The 10,668-nt window shown below is 38.3% G+C and overlaps 1 protein-coding gene across 1 annotated transcript in view; it reads left to right on the top strand.

Annotated features, from left to right (window-relative positions):
* SLC15A2 (solute carrier family 15 member 2) overlaps positions 1-10,668 on the top strand; it is an 88,394-nt gene that overhangs the window by 36,865 nt on the left and 40,861 nt on the right. The window contains exons 7-9 of the mRNA XM_015818918.1: positions 653-730; positions 5,604-5,686; positions 9,469-9,555. Of these exons, the coding sequence (XP_015674404.1) occupies positions 653-730; positions 5,604-5,686; positions 9,469-9,555 (248 nt within the window). The remainder of the gene's footprint in view (positions 1-652; positions 731-5,603; positions 5,687-9,468; positions 9,556-10,668) is intronic.

Raw genomic sequence — 10,668 nt, 5'->3', positions numbered from 1 at the left:
CAGACAGTGTCGGTTGGTGACCCCCAGGGGGAGAGCCTTCTCTGTTGGAGCCCCCACCCTCTGGAACGAACTACCCCCAGAGATCCGGGTGATTCCGGATCTCCCCTCCTTCCGCCGCGCCCTCAAGACATGGCTATTTCAGCTGGCAGGACTGGCCTAAGGGGTATTTTAAATTTGGTTTTTAAATAACTTTTAAAAAGGAAGAAAAGGCCCATATTAATATTTCTTTTTAACTTCATTTTTAAACTTTGTATATTGTATTGATTGTTTTGTTTTAAACTGGCTGTAAGCCGCCCTGAGTCCACCAGGAGAAGGGCGGGGTATAAATGTAATTAATAAATAAATAAATAAATAAATAAATAAATAAATAAATAAATAAATAAATAAATTGCAGGCTCAACAACAGAATCTTTAAATCACTAATATTTACAACAGGTTCCATAAAAGTCAAAGAAGTTAAATTCAGGATGCCACTTTGTGTGGTCAAAGCTGAAATCAGTTCAAGTTGCATAGGGGTGGATTGGTAGTAGAGTGCCAAAGTGTGAAGAACTGTGTGTAGCACATTCTGATCTCCAGAAACTTCCTCTTTGTACAATGTAGCAGTGGAAAATGTTAACTTGTGAACGTAATAACTTGTTTCTCATTTTCTTAGGGAGCGTGCAATGCTTTGGAGGGGACTGCTATGCTCTGGCTTTTGGGGTTCCTGCTGCTTTAATGATTGTAGCTCTTGGTAAGTAGCAGGTATAAAAGAGAGAGACTGAAAGAGACAAGAAAAGGGAGGGCGATCACAGGTTCTGCAAACAACTTAAAAGAGATGATCTTTCTTCTGTGCACCAAGGAAGGAAATCTATGTGACATCCCCCCCCCCAAAGCTCCCTTTGTTTGGTTCTCCTTACTGGAATTGCAAGGCAGAAATGAAGCCCTTTGTCTTTAAACAGCAGGGAAGTTCAATAGACGTCCAATCGTTTCCATTCTGAAGAGGCCCTTCTACTGATCTGTGACATCTTTATTTCCCACAAGCAAAATGTTTTTTAACACACCCCAAGGGGGCTGCTTTTATTGGCATCTTCAAAATAGATCTGGGTTAACAACTTATTTTATAAAATAAAAACTATTTTTCCATCTTGTTCTGCATTGTCCAAAGAGGGGCAACATATGGGTTGCAGGCCACATACAGCTTCCTGGTTACATTTTTCCAGCCTGCCAAGACCATGTCACTGAAATTCATCAATAAAACTTCAGCATGATTTTAAGAACCTATTTCAGTGAAAATATACCCCTGGGTGCTCTCACAAATAAAAAAGGCTATTTTATCTCTAATCTTTATGGTGTATCTTTTTATTTTAGAGTATTTTAGTAAAGTTTCTTATAAGATAAAAATACAAAAAGAAACAAAAGTTAGAAAGGTAAAAGAAGAAGGAAGAGGTGTGCAGAAAGAAAGAAAGAAAGAAAGAAAGAAAGAAAGAAAGAAAGAAAGAAAGAAAGAAAGAAAGAAAGAAGGAAGGAAGGAAGGAAGGAAGGAAGGAAAAAAGAAAGAAAGAAAGAAGAAGGGAGGGAGGGAGGGAGGGAGGAGGGAGAGAGGAAGGAAGGAAGGAAAGAAAGAAAGAAAGAAAAAAGGAAGGAAGGAAGGAAGGAAGGAAGGAAGGAAGGAAGGAAGGAAGGAAGGAAGGAAGGAAGAGTACTGTTTTCCAACTTTTTTCAGCTCAATAGAATACGCAAAAGCTGTAACCTCAACCTTTTGCTTTACATTTCTAAACATTTCAAGCATCTCAATAACAACAAAATCATTCTAATCCTCAAAACCTAAAATCAAAGTTTCATTTCTTTCAGTTTTGAGCAAACTGTCCAGTTTTGAGCAAAGTGGTTTCCAAGTAGAAACAAAACTATACAGGTTCTTCTCTTTAATTAAAACAGTCAGTTTTGCCATCTCTGCCAGCTGCATCACCTTTACCATCCATTCTTCCATTGTGAGAATTACTGTGTCACTAATCTTTACGATGCATCTCCAGATCATCCCGTAGCTCCTGCAGCCTTCTAAGCCAGCCTTTCGAGGCCAAAGACAAAACAAAACAAAAATCCCATAGGGAAATAAAAGGCTGATCCCTGGCTTACACGGCTTGAAAACAGTTTCTCACAGGGGTTTTTCGGTTCCAATTACAGTAGATCGGATACAGTTTATTTATTTTATTTTATTTTTTGAAAACATGCAGCCCTTGTTTCAGTTAAAGAACTCATTTTTCTCCCATCCTTTAGCTCATGTGGAGCACTTCTTTTCAAGAAATCTGCACCACTCCTGGCTCAGCTCCACACACCTGTGACCCCATGCCAATGTTTCTCTTGGAAAGCTGAGCCAATTTACTTTCCTGCTGAACTACAGTGCAGGAAAAACTGCTCTGAAGGTGGTTTTCAGCTCAATATGCTGGAGCTTGGGAATGTTTCATTTTTTCTGCCAGCTCTTGAGCTTTCCTAGCAGGAAATTCCTCTTATTGCTAATGACAAACCTGAGATACATTATATCTTGGCAGGGGAGATCTGAGTCTACATAGGTACACTGGCTAGGGCCAATCCTAGCACAATGGGAGTGAAGTTGCACCATTTAGTAAGCAGTACCAGGTGGTGAACTCTATTTGGTCTCAGACTCTACTTGCTATCTAGTAAATGGCAAATGGCAAGTTCTGGAATGGGGATCCTTCCACCAAGGATGCACTAGGTCAGGGGTAGGCAACCTCGGCTCTTTTATGACTCATGGACTTCAACTCCCAGAATTCCTGAGTCAGCTATGCTGGGAGTTGAAGTCCATGAGTCATAAAAGAGCCGAGGTTGCCTACCCCTGCACTAGGTCAAGGCTTGATCACAAACCTTGGGATCTGTCCCTTACTTTCATGCCACTTAAGGCGCTATGCACTCCAGAGCCTTAATCTATATGGAAACTGAATCAGTGCTTCTTATCAGGTATGAACTGGGAGAGGGAGTCATTAGATTCCCCATCCTCTACCTCTGCTAGTACAGGTAGGCCTCAACATATGACGACAAACAAGCACAAAATTTCTGTTGCTAAGTGATTTTTGTCCCATTTTACCCCCTTTATTGCCACAGCTGCTAAGTGAATCACTGCACTTGTTAAATTAGTAACATGGTTGTTACGTGAATCTGTATTCCCCCTTGACTTTGCCTGTCAGAAGGTTGCAAAAAGGGGATCACATGACCCCGGGACACTGCAACCGTCATAAATATGAGTCAGTTGCCAAGCATCTGAATTTTGACCATGTGACCATGGAGATGCTGTAATGGTCGTAATTGAAAAATGGTCATAAGTCACTTTTTTTAGGGATGTTGTAACTTCGAATAGTCACTAAACAAACTGCTGTAAGTCGAGGATTGCCTGTGCTTAATTGTCCTTCAGTAAAGTTTGTAGTCATGTTGCTGAGCTCCACAGAGGAAGCTAAGAAGAGTGTGAATTAGCCTGGGAGAGAATTTCCCCCTTTTCTGCCGACACTTAGTTAAGCTGCTATTTGTGTTTCTTTTTCTCCTCACAGGAGTGAGGCCTGTGGTCAGCAAGATTAAGTTGAATCACATAAGTAAATAAGCTCAGAGTGAGTCAAGGGACAGTTGAGAAAGGTGAAAATGAAATTGCTGCTGAAAGCAGCCTGCTATTTTCTTCTATAGTGGCTGTCTCATTTTCAGTGCAAATTGTTATTCTGTTTAAGAATTCATTCCCACAACATGCATAGTATTCACAACTACCTAGGTTTATTCATTGTCCGAAGCTGCCTAATGGCAGAGCTGGCCCAGAACAGTGATCAGCCCTTAAAAATCAAGATATATAGGCAACAGCCATCGCCTGTTATTTGTCCACAAAGGGAAATTATAAACCATGCTGGTTGTTTTCAGAGATGTACAAGTCACTCTTGTTGAGCAACAGTTCACAGTTACAATGGTGATGAAAAAGTAACTTTACGACCAATCCTCGCATTTATGACCTTCATAAGTTATGACCTTATTTCTATAACCCACCTGGAGTCACCTTGAGTTGGGCAGCCATATAAACTTTTCTTAATAAATAAATAAGTCAGTTTAAGACAGGAAAGCTGAAGTAACATCATATGCAAAGTCACAGTTTTATTTTGCAATCATTTCATTTAACAACAATGTTGCTGGTTCCCAGTGCTTTTTTTGTAAAAAAAAAAAAAAAAAAGTGCCGGAACTCACACACGTTATACAACCTGCCTTGCCTACCCTACAAGGTTCCATCCAAAAAAGGTGCCAGAACTCCGTTCTGGGCATTCTATGAGAAAAAAAGCCCTGCTGGTTCCAATTGTGATTGCTATACTACCTGTGTTATCTCAGGATTGTATGTTTCTCTTCTCTATCATGGTTGTTAGTCACTGAGTGTCCTCTGTATATTTCCCTATTTTTAAAAACAGCAACTAAAGTTATGACATTGGGGCTTCTGGAAAGGGATCAACATGAAGTCCTTCTCAAATGGCCTGTAGGAAAAACACCTCAAGCCCTTTTTTGTCTGAGCTGACATGAAGTTCTCAGATTTATTCTTTTTATTCATAAGGCCTTAGGCCCGTTTTCTAACCTTCCAGATTGAATTAAGAAAGGTATTATTTTGAATTTCTGAAGAACCAGTTGGTGTAGACCAGGCTTCCCAGACTCTTCAGCTCATCAACCTCTTCGTGAAGTTTCAGACTGTTCATTGACATTCCCCCACAAATATTTATCATATGAAAATGATTTAATTAATACTACTTTAACTAATAGTACTGATAGTAACAAAAACAACACTTACCTCTTGAATAGTCCCATATACCTTTGAGGATTGATTCTGACCACTTTGGAGAAAACTAGTGTAGAAAGTTCTAAGTTAGAATGGCCGGTGATTAATCTGAGCAGTTTTCCGCATCTCCACATTTCTATTGAGCTATATGGTTTGCACTAGGAAAAGAGTTTTGACAGCTGATAGATGGTGTAGTTTCAGCAGTGGAAAGTAGCTGATGTTACAGAAATGTTATTGCCGTTTCTCTCCCTTCCCCATCTTTCAAATGCCCCAAAGCTCCCTATTTAATAAGACATCTGCTTTGTGCTTAGTATTATTTTTAATTGGATGTCATCTGATGAGTAGAACATAGAAATAGTCAAGGGAAACTTTGCTAGCAAATGCTGTCATTCCTTTTTAAAGTCTACCAATTAGTGAAATAGTTTTTATTGGATCGGGGTGGTAAATAAGCCCCATCAAGCAAGCACATAAATAAATAGATAAATAAATTGGTAAATAAGGCAGTCTTTCAGTGGTAATGGAGCGGGTATACACTCTAGGATTTCGAATCACTCAGTTTAAACCTGAACATGCCTTTTGGGGCTAGATCATATTAGTTCTTTCTAATATTGCATCGAATACTTACCAAGGGAAAGAAATACTGTATTTAGAACAGGAAAAAGAGGTAGGTTTTTGAAGCAGGAAGTCAAAGAGGATAGCAAGAAGATTAGTGAAAATCAGTACCCCACTTTGTGGAAGAATTTTCTTAATTGCTACCAGTAAGTTATTGTTATAAATGATATACTCCTATTTCTACACTGCAATTACATTTTTTTTCTAGTTGTGTTCATCACTGGAAACAGACTTTACAAAAAGACTCCACCACAAGGAAATATCTTGCTGAAAGTTTGCAAGTGCATTGTAGTAAGTATGCTTTCCTGCTTTATGTACAAAATGTAAACATTTACTTTCTATTGCATGATCACATATTTTAGGATTAAAAACAGAAGCGTATTGAAAAAATACTTATTGCCTTTACAATGCCTACTAATGTCAACTGGGCTTACTCTAGAAAATTAGTTATAGGATTAGGGTTCTGAGAACTAAGTGAAATGATTTACTGATTATGGCTTTATACAAGAATTAAAACAATTTTCGAACCCAGAAGCAATTGTATTCCCTTGTTAACTGCAAATGTTCTAGTACGCCTTATAAGTTACATTCCATTCTAATTGATAAGAAAGTTTGGGTATATCTTAAAGAGTTTCGTTGTATTTGTTTCAAAGTTCATTTATTATCATTTACAGTATTTAGTATTTATTTAAAATGATAGATGTATTGGCAGAGAATCAGAGAGTTGACGTTGAGGGAAACAGGAAAGAAGCATTTTGTAAGAACCAAGGTGGTTTAGGAAAGAAGCATTACATAAGAATCAAGAAGGTTACATCATTCCTCAAATCCTGGGGAACAAGATAATGTTTAGAGAAAGCTTAGGCAGGCTCCTCCTTTATTTATTGGGATATAAAGAGGAAGGGAAGGCAGAAAAAGGCTTAGAAAAGCTGTTATTATAGCTTATCTCAACAAAGTTCCATTCTAGTCTTCCTATGGAGTCTGTTTCCTGATCTGAGCTACCCCAAATGGCTTACAGTATCTTCTTTTCAGTCTGCCTTCCCAATTATCTAGGATTACAATTTTCAGCATCCTCAATTGGGACAGACTTCATCCATACGAGGCTTTATTACCAATTGGTGAAAAAGTATACTATCAAAGTGGAGACATCTTTGTAGTTTATTAAAAGATGTTAAATCTGATTAATATAATTATTATTATACCTAGTAGCATGCACGTATGTAATAATATACTGGCTGCCTGCCCAGTTTATAAAAGGCTAGCCTCTTCCCTTGGAATTCAGTTGTGGAATGGAAAGCCAGGGAGCTTTCTGATCATAAACAGAACAGAACAGAACAGAACAGAATACCTTGGAGATCTTCTAATCCAGGGGTGTCAAACTCGCAACGTCATGTGACATATCATGACATATCACGACTTTTTTTCCATTGCCGGCAATAGGGTGGGTGCGGTTTTGGCATGACACATCCGGCCCATGTGCCGGCAGTTTGACACCCCTGTTCTAGTCCAACCATTTGATCAGGCAGGAGACCCTATACCAGTGATGGCAAACCTTTTAGAGACCAAGTGTCCCAAAACCACCTCCACCACTGCCCCCCCCTGCCCTCCACCCATCCCCAACCTGCCTCCATCCCACCGCCCTCGGGGCCACCCACTGCCTCTATGGCCCGCTGCAGATCATCCAGGCAGGCCAACAGCACCATGGCAGCCACGGTCTCCACCCATGCCCTGCAGCATCTCTTGCACACGATGGCGCACGAGAGCAGAGTCTTGTCCTGGCTGCCCGGCTGCCATGTCCTTGGCTGTGCAGCTCTGCATGGGCCGCGCCAGGGGGGCGACTCTCCTCCGGGGGGGCTGCTGGTGAGGAGGGGGCCTGGGGGAGGAGGGGCTGGGGCAATGGCACACATGCCCACAGAGAGGGCTCTGACTGCCCCACTAGCACACGTGCCATAGGTTCGCCATGGTTGTCCTATCTCTTCTTTAAAACTTCTAGTGTTGGAGCAAGTTGTTCCACTGATTAATTTTTCTAATGGTCAGGAAATTTCTTCTTAGTTCTAGGTTGCTTCTCTACTTGATTAATTTCCATCCACTGCTTCTTGTCCTGCCCTCAGGTGCTTTGAAAAAATAGCTTGACTCCCTCTTCTTTGTGGCAACCCCTGAGATATTGGAACACTGCTATCATGTCACCCCTCATCCTTCTTTTCATTAAAATTATAGTAGATTATAGTAGATCTCTTGGAAAATGCAAGAATACCACATGATACACCAATGAGATACAATGATACAATGAGAATGCCCTTTCCTTGTCCTGCATACAATGAAACCATCAATTTCTCTTTCATCAGTTCAATTCAGAAGGCCAAGAAAAAAATTGCAGGAGACATTTTTGAGACAGTATTAAACTATAGTTAATCTGCCAGTTGAATTTCTCAGCAAGTTCCCAATTTTGCATACTGCTGAGATATGGTAGGAAATTAAAATGGCAGTTTTGCCTGTCACCAATGCCTGACAATGCTTTCATGGTCTTTCATTAGAGGAAAAGGCCTTGAGGAAGTAACAGTTTGAACTCCACCTTTATAATAAGGAGTTAATTAGTACACTCAAAGAAGAAGTTAAGTAGTTTTTCCCCAAGTGACACATATACTGAAATTATTTGCAGGTCAACACATGGAGGTCAGGACCATGGCTGGCACATATGAACTCATTCACATACTTTGATTATTCTTTCATTGTGGTCATCTGCATGGGTTTTTAATTGCTTCATTATAGTCACTTGCATGGGGTTTTTATATTAAAACTCCAAGGTCAGTACCCAATTTCATCTAGGTGTGAGACATAATCCCAGTAGTTATTCATCCATTACATTTCTTCATGTGATAATTTTGGTCCATTGCTTTCTATGTATTGGAGCTTTACCAGAGTTTTTGGGTTATAATATTTGGTATATTGGTTCCTTCACATCCTTCATCCTCTTTAGTATTACTGTACTGCGGCACTGAAGTCATAATAACAATTTACACTGCAAAGCACTTGGGGCTTTTTAGAGTTAGGAGAAAAAAAGATTACTCAAGGATGTGATTTCATCAACATTAATAAAATTCTGAATAGTGCAGAGGATGAAAAAATGTCTCCCCCCCACTCCTATTTGTAAAGCATAATAGAACTCAAAGTCATTCCATGAAATTGATTGCTTCTATATTCATTATAGAGAAAAGGAAGTATTTTCTCATACAACAGCTAATGGATGATTACTATATGAAGTTAATTAACATGATGCAGGGATACTATTAACTTAAGATAGTTATATTTTAATAAATTGATATCTTAATAGTAGATGGGTCATTTAGGTTGATGTTCTTATCTACCTATAGGGGTGCCAAAGTCATTTAAATCACAGAGACTTGTCAGATATGCAGTAGCTTAATCGTCACAACTAACAGGAACAATGGAAGATTAAGGAACTGGCAGTTCAACATGTCAAAACAGGATCAGGTTAGGCAAATCTAGTTTAGATATGAGAAAGAAGCATAATCATATGCTTTTCATGAATATTTGCTTCATTACTAAGAAAAAGTTGCATTATGAATCTTGTATGAATTTACTATTTATGGCATATGCTTACTTGTTCAGGATGGAATCCTTTTGCTTATAATTCAGATTTCCTGATTCATATTTTTTTAAATGATACATCTATGGTAAGGCCTCATATTAGTTCACTCACTCTGTAAAAATAGGTCCAGAAGAAGCTATGCTGCCTTTTTTGAGGGTGGGTGGGCACCTCTGGGCACCTCCCAGGAAATAAATTTAAAGCAAAACCATATAATTTAGATTTGTTTGAGTGCTATGATGGATGTTGAACCCAGGATTTATATATAATAGTCCCTCAAATAACATCTTCTGAAAGATGGCCAATAAAACAGCAGGAAGGGTAGAACTTCATTTAAGACATAAAACCAGGAATAAGATGAAATACAAATCAGTGCAATAGACTTTAGCATCAGGGTAGTAGAAACAATGCTTATATTGGATAAACTCTAAGCGACAGAGCTCCTTTCATTGTTTGCATTCTTGTTCAGTTTGCTTTGAGAAACCGGATCAGAAATCGTTCCCCAGAGATACCCAAAAGAGAGCATTGGCTAGACTGGGCATCAGAAAAATATTCAGTAAGTAAACATTTGTATTTGAATACATTTTATATGTGAGTTATAGGTTTCTTATTAAAATTAAATGAATAACACTATCAGTGATGGCTCCTCCTGACTTAACATTAAGATCTGACAGAAGAAAGAAGGGCATGACTTATAACTGGGATGGCACGCCTTTCTATGGTATGAGAAGAACAAAATCTATAAATATTTTCAAAATCACTATGTAAGAAACACTTTGCTTCTAGTATGGGAAAAGATAAAAATGAAAATTTATATGAAAATACTAGGATGGATCTCAACAATGGAAGCGTTTGTTCACCCAAATTTAATTAACTATGAGAAACTTGTGACTTATAGGAATATTTTGAATACTGAAGGGAAATTATAAACTGAACAAGAGCTGGAAGAACAGGGCATTGAGTCATCATGGTGGCCACACCTGCAAATACAAACGAGATACAAGAGAGATGCTAAAACATATGGTTTTTATAAAGACCAGATAATGTTTGACCAGATACTATTGTCATTAGATGAAAAATTGATTAAGAAATTGTATAACTTTTTGTTAAATTTAAAGATGGGAGATGAACAAGTCAAAGAAACAATGATAACATGGGCAAAAATCTTTGGGCACAATGTAGAGTTAGAAAAATGGCAAAATTTGTGGGAAGGAAACTATAAAATAACAAGGGCAGTTACATATAAAGAAAATTTATATGAAATGTTTTATGGATGGCAAGGTTAGCAAAAATGTTTAAAAATATGTCTAGCAATTGTTGGAAATGTAAGCAAAAGCCAGGCACATACTAACACCTTTGGCGGACATGCCCTAAAGCAAAAAAATTGTGGTCGAAAATACATATGTGGTTAGAGAAAATGTTAAGATTTTATGTAGATTTCTTTTAGGTATAACTTCAGAAAACTATGATAAAGAAAGTGTATATTTAATATTATATGTATTAACAGCAGCGAGAATTACATTTGCACAGCATTGGAAAAATGAAGAAACACCAGCTAAAGAAGACATAATTAAGAAAATTTTGGACTGTGCGGAAATGGACAGGCTTACATTGAAAATTTATTTTATTTTATTTATTTATTTAATTTAATTTATATGCCGCCCTTCTC

Source organism: Protobothrops mucrosquamatus, unplaced genomic scaffold, assembly GCF_001527695.2.
Source record: "Protobothrops mucrosquamatus isolate PMUCROS unplaced genomic scaffold, P.Mucros_1.0 scaffold822, whole genome shotgun sequence".
Lineage (NCBI taxonomy): Eukaryota > Metazoa > Chordata > Lepidosauria > Squamata > Viperidae > Protobothrops > Protobothrops mucrosquamatus.
Note: the sequence above shows the minus strand (reverse complement) of the source record. Positions and strands in the feature narration are given on the sequence as shown.